Raw genomic sequence first — 18,977 nt, forward strand, 5'->3', positions numbered from 1 at the left:
TGAACAAGAAAGAAGAGAATAAGGCATTTTATTTGACAGCTAAGGTGCACGGCAGCCATCAGTTATTAAAAAGCTACGCCTTTAAGACTCACAGCGCTATAATTTTCACATGAATCCTTTTGCCGCTGTTCTTCAAAGATGTTTCTGGAAAGAAGTTTTTCTGGGGTCCGCGTGTTGCGTGATGGACAGAACTGAGCCAGACGTGCTTTTTTCAAGCTCATAAAGAAGAGATAAACCCAGAGTCACCCCAGCCCTGTTCAAAAGCTCTTTGCTTTTGTTCTATCTAGCGGGTGTGTCATGTGAGTAGCAACAAAATTAAATCTGGGAGTGAACTGTACAGCACAATTTATGGGTTAAGTGTGAGATTTAGTCATGAGATCAAAGGTGTCATTTTAGAATGTCAATTAGCTACCTTTACACACTCGCCGTATATCTTTGGTCTGCGGAAATATGGAGATTTTAATGATGTCCTTAAACTGAGCAAAAATAAATAAATAAAAAAACCTTTCCAAGCACTAAAGCATCTGGTTTAAATCCCTTAGCTTAAGACCCAGATAGTCTTTCTTTTTTACAAATCCCTCTTCCGTGCCTCTTTGACAAGTATTTGAATAGAAGAGACCCAAGTTATTTAAAGACTTTCTTATCAAACCTCAACCTCCAATGTGTGGCTACCTCTTTGGTTCTCCACGGCAGCCATTTTGTGGAAGAACACTCATGCACCACACGTCCTGGTGGTGATTTAAAAACATACATGTTCTATTATACGTTTTTATTTCACCACCAATAATGTCCAAATTGTAAAATAGATCTGATGCCGATGTTTCATGTTGCATTTAAATCCAGTTTCAAAATCAGTAACCTCTACTTTTTACAGTTTTTCTCAAATGTTTACACACTAAAACTGGAACTATGCACACGATGGTGAAAACTTGAAGCTCATATGTCAACAACAAAGACTATTTCCACAAAACTCTAAGCACAATTCCTTTGTTTTCACTCAAATAGCAATTCTAAATCACATTTTTGCACAACTCTACACACAAAATCTCATTATTTAGCACAATTTTGATAATCAAGCCTTGTTTGTTCACACTGGCCTTCAAATGCCAAACTTTAAGTACCAATTGGTCTCACTCATGCCACACCTGCTCAGACTCAATTGGCTAAACTTTTAAATTATCTGTCAGAGCATAAAAGAGACCTCATATGACTTCTATTGTGTTGGAAAACAATGGAGCAACACGCAGCACAGCACGGTAGAGGTAGAGGAGGAGGAGGAGGAGGAGGAAGAGGAGGTGTACGTGTATGAGGTGAACGAGGAAGAGGGAGATGAGCTAACATTTCAAATGAAATACGTGCAACTTTGGTTGATCATGTATTTGTTTTTTGTTTTTTTTACAGCAGGCCTACAAACTACGATTTTTATTTTTGTAGTCTGCTGAACAAAGATTTATTTTACAGTAACAAATAAAGATTTGCTTTGTTACCTTTTTGAATTTGTTCATTGATTTCATATATGACAACAGATCATTACATCCATTGTCCAGACTGACACAGTCTAAGCATGTTCTAGTTTTGAGAAGCCACAAATGTTATATATTTTGGCAAAACTCATAATTCACTGATAAGGAAAAAAGAAAAACACTTCTAACAATGTTCAGTATGACTCTTGATGGAACCTGGGTTGTGAGTGCAGCCCAACTGGACCTCATTGGCAGGACAATACAGTAAATGTGCATTGTATCATACACAATAACAGCAACACTCAAAGTGATAACAGTTCACACACTTTGCTGTACTGTACTGAATTAGAATTAGGTTTACCTAGCAAATGCACTATTTATATGATGGTATATTTACTGTATTGTATCATGGCAACAGTCTTTATATTTACTGTAAAATTGCAACCTATTTTGGAACCCCTCGAAAAGAAAACTAAAACTTCAAAAAAGGAGAAAATATAAGCAATTTTTACACAATTTTATAACTTGAATATGTAACATGACCTCATGAGGCCAAAACATATATACAGTATTTTGATGGTTGTGCTTTTAAATTTATCGCACCAGTGTGAAATCAATGCTCAATAAGACCTATTCATATGAGGCCTGTGTGAATCATTTTGATGGAAAAAGTCAGTTTTGAGAAGAGAGAACATGGTTTTGAATGCATGAATGCATTTTGCAAGAGATTTGTGTAGTTTTGGCAAAAGGTTAACTGTTGCTGTGCTTTGTGTGTAGAGTTTTGAGAAACTGAGCTATAGTTTCAGAAAACGTGTTTAAACAATTGAGAAAAACTGTAAGAGAGAATGATATCCTCGATAGTTGCTGGACAAGCCCAGGACTCAGCAAATGAAGGAGCAAGCTATCCACACATTCAAAAAATAGCCAGAGGTCTTTAATGTGCGTCAAAAATGTATTTTATTACGCTTACCCTATTAAGGAAAAGATGCGTAAAGCGGTTGTTGATGTTGTTCTGAGCAGAAGCCCTGCCGTACCCGTGCCAATTTTGACCAGGGGTCCAGTGGAGTGAGCCATTGTTTGCCACAGCAAGGCAGAGGGGGCTTTGGTTAGCAGTCAGTTCAGCTGGTTGGAACTGCAGAATATAAAGATGCAGTCTATTGAAACAGGTGTAATATGCCAGCAGTGTGTTGGCTCCCCCTAGTGGTAGGTTAAAATTAATTACAGTTTTTCTCAAATGTTTACACACTAAAACTGGAACTATGCACACGATGGTGAAAACTTGAAGCTCATGTGTCAACAACAAATAATATTTCTGCAAAACTCTAAGCACAAATTCTTTGTTTTCACTCAAATAGCAATTCTATATCACATTTTTGCACAACTCTACACACAAAATCTCATCATTTAGCACAATTTTACTAATCAAGCCTTGTTTGTTCACATGGAGAACACTGGCCTTCAAATGCCAAACTATACGTACCAAGTGGTCTCACTCATGCCACACCTGCTCAAACTCAATTGGCTAAACTTTTCAATTATCTGTCAGAGCATAAAAGAAACCTCAGGTGACCTCTACTGTGTTGGAAAACAATGGACCAACACGCAGCACAGAGAGGTAGAGGTAGAGGAGGAGGTGAACATGTACGAGATGGACGAGGTGGATGAAGAAGAGGGAGACGAGCTAATATTTCAAATGAAATACGCGCAACTTTGGTTGATCATGTATTTGTTTTTTTTTGTTTTTTACAGCAGGCCTACAAACTACGTTTTTTATTTTTGCAGTCTGCTGAACAAAGATTTATTTTACAGTAACAAATAAAGATTTGCTTTGTTACCTTTTTGAATTTGTTCATTGATTTCATATATGATAACAGATCATTACATCCATTGACAAGTCTAAGCATGTTCTAGTTTTGAGAAGACACAAATGTTATCTATTTTGGCAAAACTCATAATTGCACTGATAAGGAAAATGAAAAAAACACTTCTAACAATGTTCAGTATGACTCATGATGGAACCTGGGTTGTGAGTGCAGACCAACTGGACCTCATTGGCAGGACAATACAGTAAATGTGCATTGTATCATATACAATAACAACAACAATCAAAGTGATAACAGTTCACACACTTTGCTGTACTGTACTGAATTAGAATTAGGTTTACCTAGCAAATGCACTATTTATATGATGATATATTTACTGTATTGTATCATGGCAACAGTCTTTATATTTACTGTAAAATTGCAGCCTATTTTGGGACCCCTCGAAAAGAAAACTAAAACTTCAAAAAAGGAGAAAAAATAAGCAATTTTTACACGATTTTATACACTTGAATATGTAACATGACCTCATGAGGCCAGAACATATATACTGTATTTTGATGGTTGTGTTTTTAAATTTATCGCACCAGTGTGAAATAAATGCTCAATAAGACCTATTCATATGAGGCCTGTGTGAATCATTTTGATGGAAAAAGTCAGTTATGAGAAGAGAGAACATGGTTTTGAATGCATTTTGCAAGAGATTTGTGTAGTTTTGGCAAAAGGTTAACTGTTGCTGTGCTTTGTGTGTAGAGTTTTGAGAAACTGAGCTATAGTTTCAGAAGACGTGTTTAAACAATTGAGAAAAACTAAGCACAAATGAGTTGTTTCTGTAAGCTGGAAGAGAATCTTGCAAAGCTACCTATGTTTTGAAAGACTGCACACTTTTTGAGAATCACAACCAACAGTTAGCATGTTTATGTTTAATAAGGACACCCACATGAAGCATGTATAGGATTCTGGGTAAAGATTTACCTAACATTTATAGACTGGTAGTATGCTGAAATAGACAGGGACATTTTTTTATTTATGAATTTCCATGAATTCAGTGCCTTCGAGTGCTGCCGTAAGGCATGGCAGATTTGGTTAATATTATATTCCTGGTTAAAATCCTAAAATCAATGAGGCTATTTAGCAGGTAATATTTTATATTGTTGTTGGGCATGTGGTAATAAAGGGAATAAACATATTGTTTCATTGTATGCTAACACTTCCTGTTTTTAAACATGAACAATGCAGGTAGCATTACAGGCATTTAGCAGACGCTCTAATCCAGAGCAATTTACATAGCATTTACATTGTACCCAATTACACAGCTGAATATATACTTGAGCAATGCAGGTTACATACCTTGCTCACGGGTACAACGGCAGCATCTTACTTTGGAATCGAACCTATGACCTTTAGATCACAAGATCAACTCCAGACCCACTACTGCACTGCCCCTGTAGCATTCTGATGACTAAAGACAGTGTTTTGTGTGAATTTCATCATAAATTTACAGTGAGGGTTCATGGTATTGGATATCAACGGAGAGATTTGAAATCAGGGAATTAGTCTGTACAGAGTCTGTAACTTGAGAAAGCAGAAAGAGTAAAGCTTTGGCAATTACATCACCCGTTTCAACACAGCTTGCACGGATTTCACCGCAGGTTCCGACAACAGCATAGACCAATTAGGCAATTTGATCCGTCAAGAAATGTGGAAAAACGTAAATGGCTTCATTTGACGTAGATGCTACACGTGCAATCTGTAGCTGTAACGGTACGGGTGCTGGGACCCAGGCGCAGAGTGGGAAAAAACACAAAACTCAAAAGGGAGAAAATTAACAAAGACTTTACTTACAGAAAATTAACAAAGACTTTACTTACAGAAAGGCAAACAGGGAACAGAAAGGACACGAAGGGCAAAAACACAAACTCAAAATCTAAATAAGGCAAACAAACAGGGAACAGAAAGGACACGAAGGGCAAAAACACAAACTCAAAAAATATCTAAATAAAACGGAAAACAAGAGGAACTCACAAACATGGGCAGGGCAGAACACAGGCAGGTAGAGGACAAGGGCAGGTCAAACAGAGCACAAGGACAGGTCAAACAAAACACAGGCAGGTAGAATCAGTGGTTTGCAAACAGACATCGGAAACAAACACAAGGAACCAGCACCCGAGTCAAGGGAACAGAGAACTTAAATAGACAGGGGTAACAAGACACAGGTGAACTCAAAAAACAATCAAACCAGAAGGAGGGGATAAGACACAGGTGGGAACAATGATGGGATAACGAGACAATGAAACAATCATACAATTAACAGGGGGGGAGCAGGACACAAAACAGAAGTGCCGCCATCTGGCGGCCCAACAGGGGAAACACAGACAGGAAAACAGGACCATGACAGTAGCGAGACGATATACACTTTAGAACGAATCCCCTGTAAGTAGCATTACAGACCTATGAAAACAGCTGCCCATGCTGCCCTTCAAGAATGTATTGCTACAGTTGCCATTTCAGATGAAGTTTAAAAATTCTCCAAAACACCTATCTCCATAAACAGCACTGACCACTGACTTCCATAGGAAAAAGGAATTATTGCAGATTTATTTACCCGGAATACAAGAGCATCACTGTTCTCCTCATCTCCGTGCAGGTTTCCTCCAGGTACTCAAGTTTCCTCCCACAGTCCAAAGACATGCACGTAGGCTAATTGGAGACTCTAAATTGTCCATGGGTGTGAATGCGTGGGTGAGTGGTGTAGTGGTGTATGTGCCTTGCGATAGTTTGGCGACCTGTCCAGGGTGTAGTCTTGCCTCTAGTGCAATTCAGTTCAATTCAATAAATTTTATTTGTCCCCAAGGGGCAATTAATTGCTGGGCATATCATCAATCAACATCAGACACAGACAGGACACAGTACACACAACAACCTGACGTCACATTCTACAGAAATTCAAATAAACAAGCAGAAAGGAAAATGCAGTACAAAAAAGTGCAATAAAAAAGGTATCAAGTATGCATGCAAGCATAAACACATGCACATGTGCAAATTCACTTGTGCCATTCAGGCTCAGAGAATGCAGGGGAAAGGTGACGGCCTCTGGCTCAAACGTTACTCTCCGCCTGACGACCCGGCACCGGGGGCAGCGGTACCGTCGACCCAAGGCTCCCGCACCCCCCGCGACCCTGACCAGGAATAAGCAGGTTCGATGATGGATGGATGGATGGATGGACACGTGCATCATGCGGTGGTTCCTTAGTCTTTTTAAATGGAGGGTACATTTATACAGGGCACACAAACCTGGGTCAAATACATATTTGTTTTGGATTCAAATACTTTTCTGTGCTCTATTGATCTTGCCTGGTGTAATTGAGCCTGCCAATATGATCAGAAGGCAGGGTTTGCACTTTTTGAGAGTATTTCATTGGTTCCAATACACCAGACAAGCTCAGTAAAGCGTAGAAAAGTATTTGAATGCAAAACAAATACACATTGGACCCAGGTCTGAGGGCATATCGGTGTTGAATATTTTCCTTCTACCATCACAGTGACCTGACATTTCACTCACTAAGCAGATGTTCTTCTCCACAGTGACACTTCCCAGAGAACAGTTCTCCATTATTTTATATTGTGGCAGAAATAATATTTATTTTCCTATAATTTATTTTGCTTTCAACCTTTATGCAATTATTTCAGCTATATTGCTGTTTTGACGAATGTTTACTTTCTTTTTTTGATATTTCATTACTTTACTTTTGATATTTAATTACTTTGATATTTAATGACTTCATTACTTAAAATTTTACCAATACTTTTAATGTGTGAAGCAGTGGTTCTCAAACTCGATCCTGGAAACCCCGGTGTATGCTGGGTTTTGTTTCAACCACAATTGCAATCCCAGAATTTTAACAAGCTGTTATTTCTTCTTAATTAGGCGCTTTTTATGCTAGAGGGATTATTTAAGCCCTCTTAAGCCACATGATGTCAGAAATTGCTATGCATGCCATGAAGAATAAAAGTCCTGTGTTCACATTGTGCTATATGGTATAGTTTAAGGGAAAATTATGAAAGAATACAGGTGTTCAGCAACCTAATTAGAAGCTTATCAATTCACCTCAGTCTTCAATTGGATCAGTTAAAAATATGTGACCTCTTAATTGATCAATTAAAGTATTTAGGGTGAAAACAACAACCAGAAGACCCTGCTGCTCCCATTATTGAAGGGACTATGAATTCTACTCTGTACCAGAAAATTCTTAAGGAGAATGTTCGGTCACCTGTAATGAATCTACCAATATATCTGAATTAAAGCAGTTCTGCAAAAAAGAGTGGGCTAAAATTACTTCACAGCGATGTGCAAGACTGATTTCAAATTATAGGAAGCTTTACTTCGTTTCCTTTGTCTAACATTACATTTTGTTACAGTAAATGTATCTGAAAACATTCACTGTATCAAATATGCAATAATGGAGGAAATCAGGAATGAGGCAAATACTTTTTCACGCCTCTGTATGCATACCATGTAATAAAATCACTGCAAATAAAGTTATTATTGTCATTATTCTAAGTAGTATTGAATTCATTTGTATGATAAAATTGCATTATTTGTGTGACAGAGTCTGCAAATACACTATTTGAGCTTTAAAATGAGTCAGTTGATCACATGTTAGTGGATCACATTGGTCAGTTCATTGCATGTCAGAGGATTACATTGTGGAGTTAATGCTGACTTCCACTCAGGGTTCTGCTAGGTTTGGTTCCCTAGTGCACCCTGGGAAGCGAAACTTTTTATAACCTTAGAGGCACAAACTGCAGGAACTCTCCTCACTGTTAGTGACCCTGACTGATTTTCTCCCAGTTACTCAGATGGTAACACAACACGTGCAGCTGCTCGCCTCTGTTCCTTTGCTAGTATTTAAGTTTGGCGATGGCGCGGTCCCGCTGTGTTACTTTACAATTCCATCCTTTCTTCCTTTCATCCTTCTTTCCTTAATTATTCAATCGTTTTCAGCAAATGCATCTTGTGCATCCACTCAAATAAAGTGGATCCATGGTTTTTCAATGCAGTGTACAGCAAATATGTAGGAGCTGACCGAATTTAAGAGGTTTGGGTTTTGTGAGAAGCCCCAGTTTCTTGCCTCATTTCCTGTCTTGCACATATTTCTTCCTGTGAAAGGTGTTCAGACAGCCTTTTCTTGAAAGTGACTGCTTCGTAGCCCATGTGACGTTTTGCTCACTTGCGGGTTTTCACGCACCTCAGGGGGATTTTGAAAGAACAGCTTCGTGAGTTTCATGTCGTCATTACTGTTTCATGACAGGAAACAAGCATGGACACAGAGTCGGCTCTAGGGTTTTGGTGTCCCCAGGGTTTTGATGGCCCCAGGGTTTTGATGGCCCCAGGGTTTTGGTGGACCCAGGGTCTTGTTGGCCCTAGGGTTATTGTGACCCCAAAGTGCTCCAAAATAAATTATACCAGCCACTTAACAGCTGAATGAATGAATTCACTTACTTGCTTATAGCATTCCATGTAAAAACAAAGATGCCTGAGACTCCATGCTTTGGCAGGACGAAACTCTGTTTCTGTATTTCTGATGCTGCATGTGCCTCTACAGGGATCAAGTGTTTATGCCAGCAGCCAGGACTAGACACAAAAAACTAAAACAAATGCACACAGAAGATAAACTGTGAGCTGTAAGAGGGGATGGCCATCTCTTTTCCCAACCGGCCGTCTCCATCAGTCATATTAAAAGCCAGGGACAGGCAACCCTGGTCCTCTCTATAATCCACTCGAAGTGCTCCTGGTTTTTTTTTCCAATTCAATTTGTTTGCAAGCGCTTTATGGATTATAGAGAGTCTGAATTGTGAAACACTGGGTACCTCCAGCACATGGTCACCAGCGTTCAACAAGCCTAATAATGAATCTGATAATGTAGTTATGGGTTTGGATCAGGTTTGGATGGAGCAAAATCCAGGAACATCTCTGAAACTCCAGTGCCATGGTTGCCTAGCTTAGCAGTAGCGTTAACAGCAGAAGTAAAGCAGATGAAATATAGTTTCATCTTTTTTATCACTCCTGTCTGAGTCAACTGGACCAGGCAATATATTATATTTACCTTTTATGAATTTAGCAACTGCTGTTATTCAGAGTGACTCACACAAATTGCGTTATTTTACATACAATCCATTTATATAGTCAGATATTTTTACTGAAGCACAGTCATTTGCTTGCTTAAGTGCTTAAGCTTAAGCACTTACAACCTCAATGTTGCAAATCCAATATCCTAACCATTATGCTACACTGTTGCCCAACATATACATTCATATATTCTGTTACCATAATAATATTGCCATACTGGGTTAAATGTAGCAGACTTATTTCTTAGCATTTGATATCATCTGGAAAGTCCCCTACTTTTTCCCAGGAAACAGTTTTCCTTTATCTAATAGTAATTTGTTTGTCCCCAGTGCTAGACTAATATTTATTTTCCTAAAATTAATTTTGCTTTCAATCTTATGTAAATGTAATGCTTAATGTACATTTATACCTCTATTCTATGGAATATTTACTGTCCTGTTCTGCTTTATTACTTCATGGGCCAATTTCACAGACATATATTGAGCTTAGTCCTGGACTAAATTGAGTTTTGTATGGAAAATCTCCATTCAACATTGAATTTAGTCTAGGAATAGGCCAAATCTGTGTCTGTGAAACAGGCCCTATTTTTCCTGTGCTTTTATTGTGTAAAGGAATGTGGTTGGCGTATAATAAAAGCACTCTACATATAAAGTTAGCATTATTCTAAGTAGTTTTGCATTCATTTGTATTGCATTATTTGGGCAACTGGGCCTGCAAAGATGCTACACATGGCTTCAAGTCCCACAATGCTTTGCTTTGAACAAGTAATCAGACGGACAGTGGAAAGGACAGTGCATAAGTTTACTGTCCTACCATAACTATGAGATGTTTGTTCGTGTTAACATGCATTTACATGTGGCTCCTTGTGATCTGTAATCATTGCAACCTTTACCTAATGAATCCTTTCTTCATTCTTTCCTCCTTACCTTAGACGCATCTGTAAATGAAAAGCAATTTTGTCAATTGTCACAAAGGACAGTTTACAATAAAAGGCAGATCAACCTGAGTTAGAGCACACGTATGTAGGAGGCTTCAGCTTCAACCCACGAGAGACTGAAAGAAAGTGACTGAAAATGATACCCAGCAGTTTCCTCTTTTTTGGCTGCTTCTCCTTCTCTCCTTTTCTCTTTTTTTTTGTTTCCTGTGAAAACAAAAATGAAAGGTTTGGAGGGAACGAGGGAAAGGACAGCAGGCAAGGAAACAGGGAAGACTTTTAATGAACTGGAACACACCCTTGTGTCTGCCACAGGGCCAAATTAGGACTGGTTTAAGCTTAAGTTTAAGTTTAAGTTCACAGCCCTGTATGAGCTGGACCCAGGTTCTGTTTGAGCTGGACCCAGGTTCTGTTTGAGCTGGACCCAGGTTCTGTTTATGTTGAACCCACAGTTCTGTATGAGCTGGACCCAGGTTCTGTTTGAGCTGGACCCACAGTTCTGTTTGAGCTGGCGCCAGGTTCTGTTTATGTTGAACCCACAGTTCTGTTTGAGCTGGCGCCAGGTTCTGTTTAAGTTGAACCCACAGTTCTGTTTAAGCTGGCGCCAGGTTCTGTTTGAGCTGGTCCCACAGTTCTGTTTGAGCTGGACCCAGTTTCTGTTTGAGCTGGACCCACAACCCCGTTTGACCTGGTCCCACAGTTCTGTTTGAGCTGGCGCCAGGTTCTGTTTGAGCTGGTCCCACAGTTCTGTTTGAGCTGGTCCCACAGTTCTGTTTGAGCTGGACCCACAACCCCGTTTGAGCTGGTCCCACAGTTCTGTTTGAGCTGGTCCCACAGTTCTGTTTGACCTGGTCCCACAGTTCTGTTTGAGCTGGACCCAGGTTCTGTTTGAGCTGGACCCGCTCCAGCTCTGTCTGCCTGGGCACAGCAGGGGCAGTGGAGGTATGGGCAGGGTCATAGACCCTATAATACTTCACATAATTTATAAGAATAAATGTCAAATGTGCCACAGTCTGCTTTCAGATAACAACATGCTTTCATAATTGAGGAAATTTAGTTAGATGTGTCTACTTTGAACAATTATTAATAAGCATTGCCAAATAATCCCAAAATATTTACGCCATTTAAAAAACATGTCAGTTCTTTTGTGAAGGAAGAACACCCAAACACATAATTTCCATTGAGATTCAAATCTTTTTCGAGGGAGTCCTGGCCAAGACAGCAGCACAAAAAGTTACCCATACAAACCCAACAAAACGCTTAAAACAGACAGCAAAGTTCGTCAGACCGTGAATTTACAATTTACAGCGTTTAGTACATTACTCGGCACCATATGTGCATTTAGTAACCAAGTAGTCCTTAATCTTGTTTTAATAAGCCTCAATGATTATGAAATAGTCCAATGTAAGATGGACTATGGTGATCACACCAGGATGATGAAGGTGCAAAGACTCTAAAAGCTTTTTCACCAAAAACAGGGCAAGGTAAGGCGTATGTGATTTGTCCCTGTGGCCAAAGTTTAAAGCTATTGATAGTTTTGTGAGTCATAAAAATGCAGCAGTGTTCCATTCTATGGTTACAAAAGGCCTGGACTAAAAGTTTTGCTTTGGCATACAATTTTAAGGGGTCCACAGAGAATGCATATGCACTGGAATTTTGTGCTACGCCCCTGTAGATCATTAATATACATTGCAAGCAAAATAGGACCTCAGATCCAGACCCTTGAGGGACACCATTTTGTATACTCAGTGGGCTAAAAAATAAAAAGCCAACTTGGAGTTAGTTAAGTTTTCTAATTCTGTACAGTTTGTGAGCCAGATGACCATCAATCATCAATCTTGCTAGGAGACACCTCTTCCCCAAAAAACTATGATTTTAGCATGGCATTTTGGGATCCCTGGTTAATTGGCCTCCATTTGCACATCTTGCTAACCAAGCATTTGTTGGATTTTTTTATTCAGTGCTTAGAACATCTTAAATGTTTCCAATTGATGTATCAGAATTTTTTCATGGTAAAAGAATGTGACAGTAATCCCAACTTGGATTCAGTTTCACAGCTGTTTTTGAATTCTCCTGAATAAAACTCCACTGATGTTTTGCAACCACTGTCATAAAACCAAAATAACCCTAGGTTATTTTAATATAGGGAACTGGCTCATAGCTAAAACTATGAAATGAAAATAGCTGTGTATGGATGCTGATGGCTGTTTTCAACAGATTTTGTAAGAGTATTAAAGAACATTAAAGAATGTGTCAATAATCACATTATTTGTTTCTCTACAGTTACTCCAATTATGATTAAAGCATGTAGATAAATTTAGGGATATTATTTTTAATGCATATTCTCATAAAGTCTTATAAAGGGTTCATTCTGGAGGCAGAAATAAAACAGATGAATTTAGCCAGGGGCAGTTCAGAACATAATCTGTAAGTGAGGCCTGCTGGATGCTGGACATATTAGCCAGTTACGGGAGAGAGTTACACAACTAATTCAAGTAAATGTTCTTCTGCCAATCACAACAGGTCTTCTCTACAAAAGCCACAGAGGAGCACACAATACAGTAGAGCATCTTTGCTTTGGTACATTTTCTTGGCATGTGGAAATATGTTCAGAGTTTCAGAATGACTGGAACCCATAAGCTGGGGCTCCTCTGACACATTTTTAAAATGATGAAACAAAGACAAGGCAAGACATTAACAAAGTACACAAAGACAAATCACATAAAACAAAAAAGACTATAAAGGAACGATGAAAAAGTGATATTATTTTCACAAAAAATACTTCCATCTTTCAGTGCCAACATTACCTTTAACTACCTTTACCTTTTATCCGCTAATGTCCCCCCCCCACACCCCGATTTCAAACCTAAAATTTCAATATTTTATAAGACCACTGAACTATAGCACAGAAACACTCTTAATGACTCGCATACGACACAAATATATTTCATGCAAATCTGTTAGAACACAGTATCTTTTTTGTGTATCATCCGCATCACTCAGATTATGAATCTGCTTTTTAAAATGAATTCAGTGAAATAAAATGTAATTGTATTATTCAGATGATTACTATGTGATATGGGGTTGGGGTTAAATTCCTTTTTTAAAAATCACACAGATTTTGAACACAACTCAGAATTGAGCAAACAGGAACTGGTGTCACACATTGACGGGACCATCTCTACTGCTGTGTTTCTGCGGCAACAGGGATCACAGACTGCAGACTGACAGCTCTGGTTACCACCGAAGAGAACACCGTCACCATGGGTGGTAGGTACTGAGATATCATACTCCGTACATACATGTTAACCAAGTTATGAGTAAAAATACTTGCTAAACAGTATATTAGTACGACAGATACATGTAATTGCAGTCTAGCATTACGGTCAGTTTACTTTTTTAAAATAGCATATGATTTTAATTGTTCATTCTGCGGTGTTATCTGTAAATTTTGGATTTAGTTTCCCAGCATCTCGACCCACTGAGTGGTGAGAATGTTTTAGCCTGAAATGAATGTGGTCCATCACATTTGTGAAAAGCAGGGTGTGTTGGAGATTACTGCCTTGGTAAAGATTTTCAAGACTGTGGGACTTTTAAAAACATTTCTCAGCTTCATCTCTTTGTAACTCCTGCGGACACCTGAGAAACCTTTCTTTGGCAGGAATAATTGAATAAACAAATAAATATGGAGCCAGATTCACATTATTTACCATGATATATACATTAGTATTTTCTTGCACATAAAATTCAATGTTTTCTACAGTTTTCTTTTCCTCCAGTAAAAAACTAAAATATTATTACACATTTTCCTAATGTAACCTACATTTAATTTCCATTCATTATTATTTGTATTATTTCTCATTTTAAGTTGAACACTTATGCAAACATTTTAGAATAGCTTTTTATAGAACTTTAGTAATAAGGTATATACATTTATTTGAATTTGTGAAATTTGAATTTATTAAATTAAGCATGTGGTTTATTTATTTATTTATCTATATTTTATTTGAATTTTATTAGAATACATTTGTCATAATTTCATGAAATTTACAGCGATATGTGGAAGCAGCTCATGAGAAAAATCAGAAGTTACTCTCTGTTACACATTTCCTCTGCTGATGACATAATACTATATGTGCGTGTATATGAGTGTGTCTGCTTGTGCGTGTATGAGTCTGCATGTGCGTGTGTGCATTAATAGTTATGTGCTGTAAGTCACATAGTAGAAAGTCATGCATGTAACGATAGAAATATCTATGCACAATTATATAATGTGCTGCTGTTCATTCATCTCGCACAGTCAATTCAATGTTCTAGACCCACGTATACGCAAATAAAATATGACATATACCTCCACAATACATAATTATATCACTGTAGAATAATATTTGCTTCACAACCAATTCATTACTACAGGGCCCCAGGGGAGACTTAAAGATAGCATATTTATGATGTGGCCACCTTATGGGAACAAGATCCTTAACTCATGGCCACGACTTATTTCCACATAGCCACAAGACAAAACTAATTATGGCATGGCCAAGACCACCCCATTTAAAGGCCATTCACCTGCACACACACCACCCACCTGCCTGCCTGTGTGAAAATGGGAATGTCTGCACCAGTTTTGTTTTATTTTATCCGGCTTATCGCTTGATCTCCCGCAGGTGAAGGATCTCGCGGCCACCAGTTAATAAAATTTGTGGCCGCGTGTTAATTAATGATTTATATGTGGCCGCTAGTTAAGGATCGCGTACTGACAAATTAACAAATTAAATTCATTTGTATGTACAAATATATTTGTTTGTTTTTGTGTAATTATATGTTTATCTTTTACGCAGAACCAAACACTCCTTTCTATGTGCTTGACTTCGAATCCTTTTACGAAGAGACGTTCAACGTCACGCTCGACGACAGCACCGTCTACGAGATGAACGAGAAGACCCTGATCTGTGCCGATGCGGCCCTGCCAACCGTGGTTCGCGTCGTCATGAGTTGCTTCTACATCCACATCTTCCTGGTGGCTCTGCCCGGGAACCTGGTGGTGGGGCTGGTCGTAAGGTCCTGCAAGCAGAGCCTCTCCCCCTCGGACGTCTACCTGTTCCACCTGGCGGTGGCTGACACCCTGCTGGCGCTCACCCTGCCCTTCTGGGCCGCCTCGCTGGTGTGGGGCTGGGTGTTCGGCGGCACCCTATGCAAGCTGGTCAGCCTGGTGCGGGAGGTCAACTTCTACAGCAGCATCCTGTTCCTGGTGTGCATCAGCGTGGACCGCTACCTGGTAATCGTGCGCGCCATGGAGACCAGGAGGGAGCGGCGGAGGCTGTGGAGCTGGGTCGTGTGCGGTGCCGTCTGGGCGGCGGGAGCCGTCCTCTCCCTGCCCGTGCTCTACCACGAGGTCTTTGTCCCCAAAGGGCAGGAGCAGGCGGTGTGCATGGAGAACAGCGACCCGGAGAACGCGCGGGCGCTGCGCCTGGTCACCCGCCTGCTGCGCCACACGCTGGGCTTCCTGCTGCCGCTGGCGGCCATGCTGGGCTGCTACTGCGTGACGGTGGCGCGGCTCCTCCGCACGCGCGGCTTCCAGAAGCAGCGCGCCATGCGGGTCATCGTGGCCGTGGTGGCCGCCTTCCTGCTCTGCTGGACGCCCTACCACGCCGCCGCCATGGCCGACACCCTGATGAGGGCCCGGGTGGTGGGCTACGGGTGCGCGGCTCGCCAGGCCGTGGACCTCGCCCTGTTCGCCACGCAGAGCCTGGGGCTCCTGCACTGCTGCGTCAACCCCGTGCTCTACGCCTTCATCGGGGAGAAGTTCCGCAGGAACCTGCTGCACCTCTGCAGGAGGAAGGGGGGCCTGGAGCGCGGATCCGCCTCTCGCTACAGCCGCTCCACCTCCCAAACCTCGGAGGCCATCTCTCCTGTCATGTGACCAGGGACACTGCTCAAACCTCAGAGGCCAACTCCCCTGTCATGTGACCAGGAACGTTGCTCAGACCTCAGAGGCTAAGTCCCCTGTCATGTGACCTGGAACATAGCTCAAACCTCAGAGGCTAACTCCCCTGTCATGTGACCAGGAAAAATAATGGTTAGGGAACTGGGCTCATAACTTTAAGGTTGCCAGTTCTGTTCCCTGGTAGGACAGTGCCATTGTACCCTTGAGCAAGGTACTTACTATAACCTGAATTGCTTCAGTCTGCACCCAGCTGTTTAACTGAATACTATCTAAAAATGCAAAAGTTGTATAGGTTACTCTGGATAAGAGCATGTGATAATGCCTGTAATGTAAAGTAATTTTGGGTTGGGGGAGGGGGGAGGGGAGAGGGTTGCTGAAAGCGCATGCATTGTTTAAATTGAACTGTCTCACAGATCATCATCGATCCCTCAACAAGGAAACCTAGGTCTTGACCTATTTCTATAGAAATGTTTGTGATTCATTATCTCATTTTCAAAGTTTCATTTGCACATTAAACATGACCACAATTTTTTTCCTAATGGTGACTGTAATTGTTTAAACACCCAACATCAAGCTGCAAAACTAACGGAGCTGGTTAATTTCACAAGCAAGCGATATGTGCAGTAAAATGCAGTAGTTAGGTAGGTGAGACTGTCATGCTTAAATTCAAGTAAAAAGCAATTTTTTCCAGCATTGGTGCATGCTAGCCCCCCTGCCCCACCCACCCGAGTGTCACTCAGTGCAGTTTTACTTTGACTTGTGCCTGTATGTAACCGATCATGTCCTTCTTACAAGGGACATCTACAGCAATTTCTCTCTTAAAATGCACACAAACACGCACGTGCACACACACAAGCACGCACACACGCACACACGCACACACACCCCCATACTGTGTAACACAAGCGTGAACAACAATGACAGGATAATGCGTCAGTATCTGGCAGACTGGATCAGAGAATTTGCCTCGAGAGCAGGCTTTTTGCTTTTCTGCGTTTGCACACTTCTCTGTGCCCTGAACTTAGCCTTTTGAAACATTAACATCATTGCCAATGCTGGGCAGCAAACCTGTGGTGTAAGGACTGTAGGCTATTAATATTGTACGCATTTCTTTCAAAAGTGTTTTAATGTGTTGAAAGCAAACACATTAATAATTGATAGTCTGCATAAAATTGTATTCCTGGTTGTACATCTCGTGGCATAACTAGTCAGGCAAGAATAAAAGATTTACCGGCTTTTAAATGAAATTGATACTGTGAAAAGTTTGTGGTTAAAAAAGGTCATCCTCAGGTGTCATTTCTGATTTATCGATGCCTGTGATGACTCACTGCCATCTTGTGGTATCTGTAGCATATGACGTTCATTTTCTGTGCGCCAAGACAAGTATGAAAACACAGTAAAGGTCACACAGTGCTTCCTGGTGAATAAAACTAGCAGTTGACCACTATATTACTTTATTTATTACTTCACATTTTGCTCAAGGTCTTGAGAGTGATAACGTTCAGCCAGGAATTGGTTCATTGTCAAGCTAGTGGGTAGCCAATCGATGTTACGATAAGTTACATGAGTCAGCCAGTCACAATCAGCCAGATCAAGAACAGATACAGTCCCTGGTCCTCCCGTGACCCAGCCCTGATCATTTCTCAGAAAAACAGAGCGCTCATCCAAACTTCCATCCGATTGGCTGATCTTTTGTCAGATCAGAAATAAATGCACTATGGCCACTAGAAGCGCTAAAAGTGAATACTACAAGCAGCGTTTCACTAACTTTACATCTAACCCCAAAAAGTTTTGGCAAACTGTAAAATCCATGGAGAATGAAGTATCTTCTCCCCAGTTGCCAACTACACTTAAAATGCATGAATTGGTTGTTACTGATAAAACTCATATGGCTAAACTTTTCAATCAACACTTTGTGAAGGTTGGTCATATTTTTAATTCTGCATCTCCCAGCCCAGTGCCTAGCACCCCCTTTTCTGCTCATAATGCTCCCACGGTCCCACCTCTACTTTTTCCATATTGTCATTTTCTGAAAAAGGAGATACTCCATGAGCTCCTTACCCTGGATCCCAACAAGTCAGCCAGTGATGATGTTGATCCATTCTTTTTAAAAACTGCTGCCCATATACTTGCTGCTCCAGTTACACACCTGTTTAATTTATCTACATCTACATCAGAGTTTCCCCAAGATCGGAAAACCGCGATAGTACTTCCCCTCTTTAAGGGCAGTGATAAGAGTGACCCTGTCACTGTGACAGACCCATTTCACTTCTGCCCTGTTTGGCTAAAATAATGGAAAAATGAGCTAACAACCAGCTTTTACGCTACTTGGATAGCCATTGTATTATTTCTGATATGCGATCCGGTTTTCGTCCTAAGCACGGGTGCCCCTCTGCAATCCTGAAGGTCTTGAATGACATCCTCCCTGCCCTTGATCGAAGAGAGGTATGCGTGGCCGCCTTTATTGATCTGGAAAACGCTCTGTGGATTTATTTATTTATTTATTTAGGATCCCCATTAGCAATACACAGTGTGCAGCTAATCTTCCTGGGGTCCGAACATAAAATACATACAATACATACAAGATTATATAGTGAGACATAAAATCAAACAAACAGACAGAATAATACGAAACAGTAACATTAGAAAAAATAAAATAAAAACAGTAATAAATGAAGAATAA

At 40.4% G+C, this 18,977-nt stretch overlaps 1 protein-coding gene across 1 annotated transcript; it reads left to right on the top strand.

Annotated features, from left to right (window-relative positions):
• The first annotated feature begins 13,513 nt into the window (after window positions 1–13,513).
• On the top strand, window positions 13,514–17,532 carry LOC118213809 (C-X-C chemokine receptor type 1). Its single transcript, XM_035392982.1, has 2 exons — window positions 13,514–13,617; window positions 15,189–17,532. The coding sequence occupies exons 1-2, from the start codon at window positions 13,611–13,613 to the stop codon at window positions 16,268–16,270; spliced, it is 1,089 nt and encodes a 362-aa protein (XP_035248873.1). The 5' UTR covers window positions 13,514–13,610; the 3' UTR covers window positions 16,271–17,532.
• Window positions 17,533–18,977: the final 1,445 nt, after the last annotated feature.

Source organism: Anguilla anguilla, chromosome 15 (assembly GCF_013347855.1).
Source record: "Anguilla anguilla isolate fAngAng1 chromosome 15, fAngAng1.pri, whole genome shotgun sequence".
In the NCBI taxonomy this organism is placed as follows: Eukaryota; Metazoa; Chordata; class Actinopteri; order Anguilliformes; family Anguillidae; genus Anguilla; species Anguilla anguilla.